Genomic DNA, 15,162 nt, shown 5'->3' with positions numbered 1-15,162 from the left:
CAGAATCAGACATGATTGAGTAACTTTCACTTACTTACAGATTACTATTAAAAATTTTAAATCAGAATATACACTTTGGCTCAAAATGTACAGCTGACAAGACTGTTGAGGGCATAAGACAAGCAGAAAATAACTCACAAAGTCACTATACTTAAAGTCTTAAGTGCTTTCTAAACCACCTGAAAAGGGGGCTCAGGGGACCAAATCAGGCACTAAATTTCTTAAATGACTGTTTAGACCCACTCAGAGGACAATAAAATAGTCCTTTACAGCAGTCTAACCATCCAGCACACACAGAGCAACAGTTAGAGGCTCATCATGGGAGATCACATTTACATTAACTACCAATGACACAGGATCCCAGAGGTCAGAAATATCTTCTGTGGCAGAAGTGTTAATTTCTAACATGATACTATAGAAAAATCAAAAGTTAAAAAAAAATAGATCTAATGAGTGGATCACATCCATGGGTATCTGATCATAAACAAAGCCATATATCAAGTTTTAGATGCTCAGAGCTACAAAGAACCTCAAAGATCACCAAGGCCCCTGCTGCATAGAAGGACCAGCTCCTCTCACCTCTAAACCTTCTTGCCAAATAGCCTTTGGGCTCATGTTTGGAGCATCTGCTGTCCCCTAAAGCCATCCACTTTTTTTGTTTTTAGACTCTTCTTGTGTTAAGAAAGTCCATCCTTTTTCTAAGTTAATGTTCACCTCAGTGTCTCTTTGGCAAACAGAACTAGTTCCTCTTTCATGGAGTGTCTAAATATCGAAAGGAATTATGATACCTCTTTCCCAGACTGTCTTTAGCCATTTTCTCAAACACTCTGTACTAAGAGAGTGGGACATAGGCTGAGCTTTGAACAGATCGGAGCACCATAAGCATCATATGATCATCGCGACCGACTCTTTGCAACCCTATGGACTTCAGCCCACCAGGCTCCTCTGTCCATGGAATTCTCCAGGCAAGAATACCGGAGTGGGTGGCCATGCCTTCTTCCAGGGGTTCTTCCCAACCCAGGGATCGAACCCAGGTCTCCTGCATTGCAGGCGGATTCTTTACCATCCAAGCCACCAGGGAAGCCCCATATGATCACTATCTTTCCCATTTCCATGCAGTTCTTTTATTGACTTGGACAGTGAGAGCAGAGCTGGCATGTTTGGATGGTGAAAGGTGGTGCTAAAGAACCCCTATACTCCTAATTGCCCGTGCTCTATTTAATATGCTCCAGTTTCTTTACACTAGAAAAGAAAATGCTCTTGAAGAAGACAGTTATGAATACCATGGACATGCCTCTATGGAAGCAGTGTGGTACAAGGGAAAGATATTGTGCAATGAAAGAAAGGTGAACTGAAATCCTACCACTTATCACATAGTTGTTACTTAGATTTTGGACAAATCCTTGGTTTCCACATCTGTGTGTGTGGATAATGCCCATATCTCAAAAGGGCTTTGAGGAAAATGAGAAAACACATTATTATACAGCACCCAACCTACAGCAGGACTCCTTCTTTTTCTTTCTTTTTAAAGAAAACTACATTTTGGTGAATTTTTCTTTGCTTTTCTTTTGGCTGCATCATGTAGCATGTGGGAGATGTTAACATCTAAAATATCTAAGATGATCTCATCTGTAATCTTGTTTCTCTTAATTCTCAAACTACACAGGACATCCATAGTTTTAAAACACTTCCAAGTCCATAGTCTACACAAATAGTTCTTTCATTTAGTTACATTAAGTAAGTAAGTAAAGTCGCTCAGTCCTGTCCGACTCTTGCAACCCCATGGACTGTAGCCTACCAGGCTCCTCCGTCCATGGGATTCTCCAGGCAAGAGTACTGGAGTGGGGTGCCATTTCCTTCCCCAGGGGATCTTCCCAACCCAGGGATCAAACCCGGGTCTCCCGCATTCCAGGCAGACGCTTTAACCTCTGAGCCACCAGGGAAGCCCTTAGTTATATTAGGTAATTTGATTACTTATTTACTGATAATTTCCATGAGTGCAGTTGCTTGGCAGATTTTTATGCTAAATTCTAAATTATGCTTGATAAGTGACCTGGCTTCGTGCATATTTTTTAGCTTTTAATCTTTGAAAATGATATCATTATGACATATTTGGCTTTTAGTCAATGCTTCCATAAGCTCAAAGCAGTTAACAAATGACCTCTCAATGAAAACTCAACACAGGAAAAGAATCCAGGAACAAAAGAACAGCAGAAAATCTAACAGAGTTTCATTTGTTATACTTTTAGCCTTTATATTTGTAAATGAAGATTTCTCTCATTGCAAACACCTTTCATAGGTTGCAAGAGACGTACGTATTTTAAAAATCTCGTTTTTTATCCTTGCCAAGGCAGAATGTGATTACCTTCTTCTGTTTGGAGCACCCTGACCTCAGTCCTATACTAGTTTTTGCTTTCCCATCCTAAATCTGCTCACCATTTCTGCTTCTGCTGCTAGTAGAACACTTTTTCATAAAGTCCCATCGTAACAATAAGCAATAGTAAGAATAATTTCCATTCAGTGAAAAACAATTATTCATAGAAGACAATCATAGAATTTTTGAGAGCCCAAAGAGTCAGGACGACTATTTCAGGACATTTAACAAACGAGGCAACTGAGACCCAGAGAGGTTAATCAGTGAGGTGAAAGTCCCATCAGTAACAGAGGTGGCTTAGTCTAACGCAAGTTTTCTGACATAGCTGGTATAGAGGGTTAGCTCCAAAGAGGCTTACTATTTGCATTGTTTGCTGATGTATGTTTCCCAGGAAGTTTAGTTCCAGACTGGCAATAGCTGATAGCAGTTTGGGGAGGAGGAAGAATTTCCATAATAACATTGAAAATCTTTAAACCATTAAGTTAAACAAAGCTGACAGATTTCCCTGCTGCAGGACTTCTCAGGGTCTTTAATATTTATTGTTTCTGGTGTAAATGCAAAGCAGATTATAGTCAGCAATGTTTTGCAAACATTTTAAACCATGGAATTTTGGTTTTTAAAGTGTTTTATGGGCAATGTGTTCCATGAAATACATTTTGGTATATGTAAACTTCCAAGGACAGAGAAGCCTGGTGGGCTACAGTCCATGGAATCACAAAGAGTCAGACACAACTGAGTGTGTATGCGCACACACATACACACACACAAGCTAATATTTGTAAGGCAAATTATTCACACTTTTAGATTTTAGTACATTTTGTTCTCTGTTTGCTTGTGTGTTTGTGAACACAGACACAAAGCTAGACACATGAACCAATGACACACCATAAAATCAAACTTATAGTCTACAATATACTACAAACACTTTTTAGGATGGGTGTATACTGATTTTCTACCACCTGATCCAACTTCTATGAAACGGAGAATTCAGATGTATTTAACATGTGGAAGAAAAAGTAGGTAATACAGACTATTTACAACACCAGTGGAATTCTTGCCTTGAGTTTGGAAATCACAGTCAATAGATTAGTGATACAGTTTAAAAAGTATAATAAAAATTGTCAGTAACAAAACAAGGCTTACAAAGGAAGAAAAGGTCAAGATGCTTCAAAAGTATGAATGGAAGTGAGAAAGAAAGCAAGGTCACAGGACACAGAGGGAACCTGAGAACTGTCTTTATTTTGTGAGGCCTCTGAGTTACAACCTGTATAAATGTAACTCCCTGAGATCTTCCAGTCTGGGCGAGAACTCTAAAACCACAGGAATGAAACCACACTTGCTGGGCTGCTTGTAGAATTTGCTGTCTGCAAGGCCGTGGGGCTCAGGCTGAAGCTGAATAGGTGCTCCTGGACCTTTTCTCGGAGCACAAATCCTGCAGCCAGCTGGTTTTCACAAAGCCCGAAAGACAGAGCAGCTGGCTGATGCCCATGACCTTGCATGAGGTCGGGCCCACGGGTTGGAGGACGGGACCAGTGTATCCAGTCAGTATAGCAACCACTGTCCTGCTGAGGAAGCAGCTTCTTCAAGGTAGGTAAAATTAAGCTAGTTCTCTTCTGCAGGGAGGCATTATCTTCTCATTTTTAAAAGGACAGCTCATATTAGTGAAAAGTAACAGCAGTACAAATTCCCTCCCACACAACCTAAAATGAAACAACATGATTACAAGGGGTCCAGAGAACACACAGTGGGGTGTACGAAGATCTTTAAAGAGGTTGGGGCAGGTAATTCTTCCCATTTTATAGATAAATCATAAAACTGCACCACGAAACATGGACAAAGTGCTAATGGTCGCTTGGACAAGAGTTTGAGGTGGGAATTTGTAAAGAGCATAAAATGATTTCCTCATAACCAACACATTTTAGATTTAGAAGGTATGGAAAGAGGGAAAGGAATCAGTGATATAAAGGAAGGAAAATTCTGGGTGATAAGAGGAAACAGGAAATGTCTTCTCTTATTTCAAGCACTGTCCTCCCATTTAATTAATTTTTAACTCATTTTCTCCTTTAAAAAATGATAATATATGAAAAAATTTTTAAAAAGCAAAAAGAAGATAATACAAAGAATGCTCAAACTACTGTACAATTGCACTCATCTCACACGCTAGTAAAGTAATGCTCAAAATTCTCCAAGCCAAAATTCTCCAATTCCAAAATTCTCCACAGTTCACAATACATGAACTGTGAACTTCCAGATGTTCAAGCTGGTTTTAGAAAAGGAGATCAAATTGCCAACATCCACTGAATCATCAAAAAACCAAGAGAGTTCCAGAAAAACATCTATTTCTGCTTTACTGACTATGCCAAAGCCTTTGACTGTGTGGATCACAAGAAACTGTGGAAAATTCTGAAAGAGATGGGAATACCAGACCATCTGACCTGCCTCTTGAGAAACCTATATGCAGGTCAGGAAGCAACAGTTAGAACTGGACATGGAATATCACCGACTCAATGGACATGAGTTTGAGTGAACTCCAGGAGTTTGTGAAGGACAGGGAGGCTTGGCGTGCTGCAATTCATGGGGTTGCAAAGAGTTGGACACGACTGAGCAACTGAACTAAACTGAGTCTCCATCACTAAAACGCTGGTATATATCCTTCTAGATTTTTTAATATGCCTATATATATCAGATTAATATATTTTCCCCAAAAAACAGGATCATGCCTTGTATTTTTTGCTACTGCAGTCCACGGGGTCACAAAGAGTCAGACACAACTGAGTGACTGAACTGTGTGTATCTTCCAATACCTATAAAAATAACCCTGGCTAATTCTATCTGTAAGGGCACTGGGACAGCAGGTGAGAAGCACAGACTCTGGGGTCAGGCAAGTTAGGGTTCAAGTCTATTTGGCTACTTTCTACCCTGGGACCCTCACAAAGTTCTTTGGCTTCTCTAAGTCTCAGATTTCTTATCTGTGCACTGATAAGAGGTTACAGTCATACCTACTCCATGGTATGAATTCAAGAAACACTGCATGTTAAGTTTTTATTAGCAAACACCTGGCATGACACTATGTGTTCAATGTAAGGTAGATGATATTATTATTAATGTAGCTGTTAAGTATTCTATTATATGATTACACTGCAGTTTAAAAATCTGATCTCTTTATTGTCAGGCATTTAGGTTATTTCCAATTTTTTTTTTTTAAAAAACTTTCTATTCTGAAATTTCACAGTAAGTTGCAACAACAGTACAGAGAAGCCCTGGGTGCCCTACCTCCAGTTTCCCACAGTGGTAACATCTTACATAACGTTGGTACTACATCTAAGCCACGAAATGAATGTTGGTATAACCTACGGCTCTGATTCTGATTTCACAAGTTTGACAGGCTCTCGCTTGTGAATATGGGTAAAAGTATCAGTCAATGCAATTTTATCATATGTGTAGATTCACAGACTCACCACCAAAATAAGGATAGAGAGTTTTCCATCACCACCAAGATTCCTCTTACTACCAGCCTTCATAATCATACTTTCCCTCTTTTTTCTCTTCCTTGTCCCTGACTCCTGTAACCACCAGTCATTTTCCATTCTATACATGGATCAATTCAAAAGTGTTAATAAGTGTAAGCACACACTATGACACCTTTTGAGACTGGCTATTTTAGGTCAGCATGTTGTGCTTGAGAACCCGTCCAGAGTGGCCTGTATCCACACTTGATTCCTTTTTATTGCTGAGTACTGAAAATAGTGTTCTGTTGTATGGATATATCACCTTTTGTTTAACCATTCATCTGCTGAAGGATATTTGGGTTGTTTCAGTCTTTGGCTAATACATCTGCTGTGAACATTTGTGTATAGGATTTTGTGTGGACTTAAGTTTACATTTCTTTGGGATAAATGCCTAGGAATGTGAACATTGGGTTGTATTTGAAGTGCATGTTGGTTTTATAGAAAACTGCCACACTATTCTCCAGAGTGGCTGTACCATCTTGCATTGTCACTAGCAATATATGAGAGATCCAGTTTCTCTGTATCCTCATCAGCTGTCTGTACTTTTTTTAAAAATTTTAGCTATTCTAATGGTGCATAGGAATGTCTCATCATGGTTTGGATTTGCATTTTCCTAATGATATTGAAGGGCTTCCCTGATGGCTCAGTGGTAAAGAATCTGTCAAATGCAAGAGACATGGGTTCAATCCCTGGGTAGGGAAGATCCTCTGAAGAAAGAAATGGCAACCTGCTCTAGTATTCTTGCCTGGGAAATCCCATGGACAGAGAAACCTGGTGGGCTACAGTCCATGGGGTCACAAAAAAGTTGGACACGATTTAGCAACTAAACAACAAATGATATTGAAAAATCTAAGTTTTGATATGAACAATGCTACAATGGACATCTTCGGATAATTTTAATTTAATTTAATTTATGTATTTTTGGCTGTGCTGGGTCTTCATTGCTTTGTGGGCTTTTCTGTCTTTGCGATGCGCAAGGGCTGCCCTTCACTGCAGTGCACAGCCTGCTCACGGGAGTGGCTTCTCTTGTTGCAGAGCACATGCTCAAGGGCGCTCCGGCCTCAGCTGCTGCAGCGCGGGGGCTCAACACTTGCAGTGTCTGGGCTCTAGAGCACAGGTTCAATAGTTGTGGTGCATGGCCTTAGCTGCTCTGCGGCATATGAGATCTTCCCAGACTAGGGATCAAACCTGTGTCTCCTGCATTGGCAGGTGGATTCTTTACCACTGAGCCACCATGCAAGCACATGTCTTTGGATAACTTTTTTTTTTTTTTCCTTTATATTAAATTTTATTAAAGGACACAAAAATATAAAATTTAAGAAATAGGCCTAATTTTTATTATTCCTCTGGTTTATGTGAGTCTTATTCAACTTTTATACTTTACATGTTAATAAATAATAATAATCATAGCTAATACATGCTACTGCTAAGTCACTTCAGTCGTATCCGACTCTGTGCAACCCATAGATGGCAGCCCACCAGGCTCCCCTGTTCCTGGGATTCTCCAGGCAAGAACACTGGAGTGGGTTGCCATTTCCTTCTCCAATGCAGGAAAGTGAAAAGTGAAAGTGAAGTCGCTCAGTCGTGTCCGACTCTTAGCGACCCCATGGACTGCAGCCTTCCAGGCTCCTCCATCCATGGGATTCTCCAGGCAAGAGTACGGGAGTGGGGTGCCATTGCCTTCTCCATGGATAACTTTTAAGTTAATTCCTGTGAATGAATTCTTAAAAGTAGAACTGCTGAACAGATAGATTTTCTTTAAAAGTTGAAACATGATGTCACATGGCCCTCCAGAAAAGTACCAATTTACGTTCTCATCACTCTCATATAAATTGCTCAGCCTTTAAATTATTCCTAAGGCTCTCACCTTCTTCCCTACAAGTTAAAGAGAGACTTTTGCCAATGCACTCCCTATTACCAATAAAATAAACAAAAAATAAAAATTAGATTGCCTGAAATCCTAACTGGATATGGAACAACAGACTGGTTACAAATAGGAAAAGGAGTACGTCAAGGCTGTATATTGTCACCTTGCTTATTTAACTTATATGCAGAGTACATCATGAGAAACACTGGGCTGGAAGAAGCACAAGCTGGAATCGAGATTGCCGGGAGAAATATCAATAACCTCAGATATGCAGATGACACCACCCTTATGGCAGAAAGTGAAAAGGAACTAAAAAGCCTCTTGATGAAAGTGAAAGAGGAGAGTGAAAAAGTTGGCTTAAAGCTCAACATTCAGAAAACTAAGGTCATGGCATCTGGTCCCATCACTTCATGGCAGATAGATGGGGAAACAGTGGAAACAGTGGCTGACTTTATTTGGGGGGCCTCCAAAATCACTGCAGATGGTGACTGCAGCCATGAAATTAAAAGACGCTTACTCCTTGGAAGGAAACTTATGACCAACCTAGAAAACATATTAAAAGCAGAGACATTACTTTGCCAACAAAGGTCCATCTAGTCAAGGCTATGGTTTTTCCAGTGGTCATGTATGGATGTGAGAGTTGGACTATGAAGAAAGCTGAGCGCTGAAGAATTGATGCTTCTGAACTGTGGTGTTGGAGAAGACTCTTGAGAGTCCCTTGGACTGCAAGGAGATCCAACCAGTCCATCCTAAAGGAGATCAGTCCTGGGTGTTCTTTGGAAGGACTGATGCTAAAGCTGAAACTCCAATACTTTGGCCACCTCATGCAAAGAGTTGACTCATTGGAAAAGACTTTGATGCTGGGAGGGATTGGGGGCAGGAGGAGAAGGGGACGACAAAGGATGAGATGGCTGGATGGCATCACTGACTCAATGGACATGAGTTTGGGTGAACTCCAGGAGCTGGTGATGGACAGGGAGGCCTGGCGTGCTGCAATTCATGGGGTCGCAAAGAGTCGGACACGACTGAGCAACTGAACTGAACTGAACTGAAATCCTAATAGAGCAGAAAATGAACCAACTAAGAGTCTCTTCTCCAAGGACTTTCCCACATTCAGACAAGCACATAATATTTTCATCAAACACACTGGAAGAAAGAAACACAAAAAAGAAAAAAAACTCATTTACCTTTATGGGCAATATGACACAGATCCTCTTGCATTTTAGAAAACTCTGATGAGGTTTCAGAGCCATCAGAATAATTTTTCTCTTCTCCAAAATCTAGTGTAGACAAATTAGGATTGGAGGAATGCAGTCTTATTGGGCCAGAAAAAGGCTTAGGTACCTGAAGTGACACCAAAGGGAGATATTACTTTTTAGATGTGAGTTGCTTAGACTATTCACTTGTTTCTAAGATTGGAAAGTAGAGAAGAACATTCTACAGAACATTTTTTTTACTGAGTGATAACTTTCTATATGAAAACTCAGGAAAACACTTGCCATGGCAACTTCCACTGGCTTCTTATGAAATACAATTGAGTGAGAAATCACATTTTTAATTGGAGATGATCATAACTTTAAAGCTATAGGTTTAAAATGACGGCTAAAGTGGCCAGGCTCTTTCCAAGTTATATTCAATTCCTTCCTCCTTGCAATAATCACCCAGGATCTAGGCTGCTAATATTAATAGTTAATGGAACAGGTTTAAAAATGTTTTCTTTATTAGCACCTGCTGCTTCTACAAAACAAATCACATTCTCAGATGTTTTGAACACAAATCTCTCTTTGCTTTGAAAGTATTTCAATTCAATCCATAAAGTGCTTTAAACCAGAGTTACATAAGAGTATAACAGTTTCTGTAAGTTCCTGATTTATTTTGACCCTAATAATGCTGAAATTTAATATATAATGACTGAGCTGCAAATCTTGGCTTAGCTGTGCATTGGAAAAGTCAGCAGTTAGTGTTATGCAGTGAACTTCTGATGGAAGGTGGGAAGGTTGGAGAGAAGAGACAGTCTATACAATGTCCTGCTCCCGAAGACTCTGGCCAGTGAGCTCGGAGGGATGGTGAGTCCACTGAGGCACAGAAAAGGTGGGACAGAGCACACAACCACAGCAGCCACAAATCAAGGTGCATACCCCAGTGGGGAAGAGAGCAGGCAGGCTAAGCAGTAAAGAAGGGAAAACCAAAACCCTAGAAATGACTGCAGTCGCTCCAACCGCATCCCATGTTTCCTTTACTCAATATGCATGACATGCTTATTTTAGTATTCAGAAAACCCAAGTGACTGAATTCCTGTCTCTGCACAGGGTATCTGAGAGTAACTACAACATAGTCACTTTTGTATGGCCCCCAGCATGTGTCCCTGAGGAAACCAGCCTGGAGGGGGAAGCAAGGGTTACCTGCAGCATTCCTTTAGCGTCTTTGCCAAGAGCTCTGGACCGCCACCTCCTGTGTGATCTTTTTTCCTTTTTGGGACTTTCAAAAGCTCCACCCTTTGTTTTAAAACAGGAAAGAGAGCACAGACAGTAAGATGCACCAAACCAACAGGGAAAGACACACACCAGAGTGACCAACTCCATCCCCTTGAATTTGGCTGAAGCATCCAGCCAGAAAAACTTCCCTGTTAGTGAAAGGCTGGGAGGAGAGAGGAAAGCCTAAGAGTGCCAGCAGGCAAACAGAAATGGGCTCTGGCTGACCTGGATGGCATTGATAGCTGGTGCCGAATATGTCCGATGCAGGATGTCCATACTTTGCAGGAGCTGGCTCATCTCCACCAGGTAGGAGTGACAGTGCGCCAGGTCTGCAGGGGAAACAAGAGGAGAAATAGGAGCCACGTGTCTTGCGTTCAGCCTTCACTGTACTCGTGCCAGCCATTTTTCTCATTTATCTATATTTGCTTTTACATATGTAAAGCTAGGAAATTTTACTTCCGTTTTTATAGGAGAGGCAGTAGACTTGTGGTTAAGGCCACAGATCTAGAGAACCAGGCTGCCTCAGTCTGAACGCACTTAATGAGCTGACCCGTGGCCAAATTACATAACTTCTCTGGGTCTCAGTTTCCTCACAGGCTTCTCAGGTGGCACTAGTGCCAAAGAATCCACCTGCCAATGCAGGAGATGGGGGTTCAATACTTGGGTGGGGAAGACCCCCTGGAGTAGGAAATGGCAACTCACTCTGCTATTCTTGCCTGAAAAATCCCATAGACTGGCAAGCTACAGTCCATGAGGCGATAATGATATTCTGAGCTCACAGGACAGTTGAGTCAAATAAGTTGATAAATGCAGAGTACTATTATTGCTCATATTTACTGAGAGGGCAACATTTTATGGTCCCAGACGTGATCCTATCTGCATTCAACAGAGAAAAATGTAATTTTCAGGCATCTTTCTCTGATAGTGGTTCTTAATCGTGGCTAGGTTTTAAAAATCAACTGGTGAGGTTCTTAAAATTACCTATGTAAAAGTCTCATCCCTGGTCAATTAAATTAGAATACTCCCAACCTCACTGGTGACTTCTTTTTTAGTTCCATAGGTGATTCTTAACTAAGGTTGAGAACACTGAGCTTCTGTATAGCAAGAGTGGCTCCTTACTAGAATCAGTTTGGAAACTGTGAAAAACTAGCGATGCCAGAGCCCCACCCTGCACTAATTTAAAGGGATTCTCTGGGAGAGGGGCCTGAGCATGGGTATCCTGGCATTTTAAAAGCTCTCTTGCAATTCTAATGTGCAGCCAGGGTAGAGAACACCTGTTTGGTGAGGAATCTCCATTTGATTCACCCACTCACCTCTGGACAGTGATTTATAAGTTCTTGGATGTGCATCAGAATCATTTTTGGCACTTAAGCCCTGGATTCTGTGATTTAGCAGTCTATGTGGAAATTGGGCATCGCTGCTTAAAGAACAGACAAGGAAACCTACTCACACACACACCCAAGGGAAGACATAAAACTCTAAAAGAGAGTGTCTTTTGTTTATCATGGGTGCAGATCTTCATAAGCAGAATCTGACAGGGAACATAGACCAGTCTAGAGGGAGAATATAAATTCACCTGGAGTATAAACGAAATCAGGAAAATCTAAGAGCAGAGGTTTTCGACAGAAAGAAGCAGAGGTTTTGAGTCACTCTACCTTTGGAGCATTTTTCCATGTCCTCTGAAGACTGTAACCATAATGGAACTCGAGTCTCACCACCACAAGAAAATGATAAATTGCTTCCGGTTTGAAACGAATTCTGCTTTGATATACTGTTACGCTGTTCCACAGATGACAAAAGCACATTATAAATGAAAACAGAGCCTGGTGGGAACACTTTAGGGTAAAGGATAATAAAGTGGGCTAGTTGCTAATGGAAGCCGTCTGCCCATAATGAGAATGAAGCTTCTAGCAAAGCACTCCATCAGAGACCCTGAGAGCTCCAGCTGTCACCCATGTGGCCACACCGTGCTACAGGCCCCTGAATTCTCCTCCTGCCAAATGATAACCATATGAAAAGATGACACAAATGTTGGGAAAGACTGTGTGGTTCTGTATGACTATAAATGTATCTCCTGCAGTTTACAGCCAGAAAGCAAAGTAAAGTCAAAGTGATCAAGGGAGAGTTAGGATGTTAAATCCCTCTGTACATGCTCTTCTTCAGTTATGATCTCTGCATTAATAGATACTCCTCTGGCCCTGGCTCTGACTGAGGGGACACACAGACAAATAAAATCCTAGATCAAACTCATTCTGCTCCTCCCTGTAAACTTCTTCTTCCTCAGACACTGCCCCCAAGAGCAGACTCCTCGCCACAAAGCCACCTACTTCCCTTAGATCCATGATTGGCAAATCATTACCTTCCTACTTGAAATGGTGTCTATGACCCCAGGACCAGAGTCTGTGACTGTAGATCCTGGGAAAAAATGATTAACTTCATGCGGAAACATGGCGATTTCATTCTGACGGTACATTCTGTGGTGGCGGAGTTTGGATACCCACTCATCAAAGACGTCCTCTGACTTTACCTAGATTGTGTGGGGTCAAAAGGACACAAGAGCATCACTCATCTAAGAAACAGTTAGTCATCCCATTGAGGTCATTCCTGGCACCTGTCATGGTGACACATGTAGAACTGTGGAAGTACCAATTTATTTACTTTGTTACATTCATGTAGTCTATGGAACAAGTCTATGGAGTAGGAGATGGAAAGTAAGAATGGTCTTCATAAACTCTACGTTTAAGCATTCTGTGAAAGAGCCAACTGTTATGCTATTATTATGTCTTATATTAAGCAACAAACAAGTTGAAATTTATATTTATCCATCTCTTACAAGAAGAAAAAAGAATTAGAAAAAAGGATATTTATCCATCTCTTAAAGCAGTTCCAAGTTCTCCTGTCCCCATTTCTCATATCCCCACTGAAAACATTACACCATTTTTTATTAATAAAAAACCTGTTTTCTAATTCAGACTTTTCAGATCAACCTTCTCTGAACTGGAGAGAATGAATAAATTCTTCTTGAAATATTTAACCTTGTTCATCTTCTCTGATAATGAACTGCTACTGAGGAATACATGTTAATGAATGCGAAGGTTATTTACAAGAACATTTCTCCCACTCTTAGAAAACAAAAATCTGATAAAGTATTATCAGTGATTTCCAGGATTTTTCAAACACACAAACACAAACTTTTAGCCATTCTCTCCATGATTGACTATCAATGTATAATTTCTATGAAGAGTAATGTTTGTATGTAGTAACTATTATAAAATACATCAAATGTGCACAAAAGTACTAAAAAGAATATATGAAGCACCTATGCACCATAAATCTCTCTTAATAGTCAATACTTCTATGTATGTATGATGGTACATTAATACTTTCAAAACGAAAAGTGATAGACATCTATATACGAGAAAACAGAGACTCATGAAAAGGCAATATAAATGACTCTAAAAGAATACTCAGTAGGTTAACTTCCAAGAAGAAAAATCCAGGTCAATTCAGTTAAAATCTTCACTAAAGCTGTTACTGAGAGCAAGGATGTAGAAATAAATGTCAGCAACATCCTTCATTTAGGAAGTGTTTGGTTGACATCTGTATTTGTTGTGTTGGTTAGAAATACACACAAGACTTGAAACCCCATGCCATTTAGAGGTAGAAGCAACACAGACTCACATCTATTTGTCTCCTTTAAATTATGTTCTTGAAACGTACTTCATTTCCCAGACCTTGCTACTGGGCATTTTATAGGAATCCTGTGTCATTCTTTGTACTAGTCTACTATTAGAGGCCATTAAAAATCAGTGCCCAGAGCATTCCTCTTGACCCATTTTTTAACTGGGTTAAACGAGGCAGAAGAACAAAAGCACTTTCTTAAATAACTGACCAGGGTTCTGCTTTAGCCCCTTAGGTAGTCACAGGACTGCAGGTGCACAGCTACGTAACTCTCTGCTGCCCAGACCCCCTTCTACGATAAAGGAAGAGACTGGGACTGGATGGCTCACATTAGAAACTGTCTGACTCTGAGACCATCAGCCAGGACCTCAGATAAGTCCACATACCCGCTCTCACAGGCATAACTGATGGTCAGAGTGGACAGGAAACACAAACAGAGCTGGAAGTGAATCAACACAGAGAAATATTAACCAGCATTTATCACGATATTAGTATTTGATGTATGTCGAGGCTTTCTAGTTCTTTAAAAATTAGGAATTAATCAGCGCTTTTACTCTGTTAACTAGAATAGAGAAATTATTTGAGAGGAAGTGGTAAACCTTCAAAGATTTTTTAAAAAATCTTTTTTAAAAAAAGATTACAGGTCTCTCCCTCCTTTGATTCACATTAGTTATTCTTAGTCAAGGGTATTATGACCACCCCAGGGGATGTTTGACGACATCTGCAGACATTTGGGGGTTGTGATAATTAGAAGAGGGCTGTTACTGACATCTACTGGGGGTAGGCCAGGGCATCCTACAATGCACAAGACAGGCCTCCATGGCAAAGAAGTTTCCAGCCCACCCTCCAGATGTGCTGAAGGTGAGAAACCCTGCTCTAAACAATTATTACATACCCCCATAAGCACAGGGGCTTAGGCTTAAAAAACAGTATAGATTTGACTGTCCTGGGCAGTCCATCAACTACATGTATGTGCTAAACATGTATTTGCCCAAGTACCACAGACATATCATGGGGAGGACAGGGATACACTAAGATGTGAAGATCTCAATCTCAAGCTTTTATTTTCCTAACTCTCAGCCCCCATTCCCAATATTCCAAGTAATTTGTCCAAGTAAGAAAGGACTCCTACGTTTTCTCAATTAATTTCTAATCCTCGGGTAACATCTAATAATTATATATAATAAATGAACCTATTGAGCTTACAGTGGGTCAGGCATTACATCAAATTTTCTACATTCAGCTCCATAAGATGAG

General features: G+C 40.5%; 1 protein-coding gene across 4 annotated transcripts in view; it reads right to left on the bottom strand.

Annotated features, from left to right (window-relative positions):
- Positions 1 to 15,162, bottom strand: part of OSBPL3 (oxysterol binding protein like 3) — a 98,616-nt gene that overhangs the window by 60,338 nt on the left and 23,116 nt on the right. For 2 of the 4 annotated variants that reach the window (XM_040259761.1, XM_040259763.1), the window contains exons 5-9: positions 12,584 to 12,751; positions 11,880 to 12,003; positions 10,450 to 10,553; positions 10,153 to 10,245; positions 8,938 to 9,094 (exon numbers count right to left, since the gene is read on the bottom strand). In XM_040259761.1, coding sequence (XP_040115695.1) covers positions 8,938 to 9,094; positions 10,153 to 10,245; positions 10,450 to 10,553; positions 11,880 to 12,003; positions 12,584 to 12,751 — 646 coding nt within the window. The remainder of the gene's footprint in view (positions 1 to 8,937; positions 9,095 to 10,152; positions 10,246 to 10,449; positions 10,554 to 11,879; positions 12,004 to 12,583; positions 12,752 to 15,162) is intronic. The other 2 variants (XM_040259762.1, XM_040259764.1) reach the window with 1 other exon arrangement.

The sequence above is a fragment of the Oryx dammah genome, unplaced genomic scaffold (genome assembly GCF_014754425.2).
Source record: "Oryx dammah isolate SB20612 unplaced genomic scaffold, SCBI_Odam_1.1 HiC_scaffold_18, whole genome shotgun sequence".
Taxonomy (NCBI): Eukaryota; Metazoa; Chordata; class Mammalia; order Artiodactyla; family Bovidae; genus Oryx; species Oryx dammah.
This window is presented reverse-complemented; position numbering and strand designations above follow the sequence as displayed.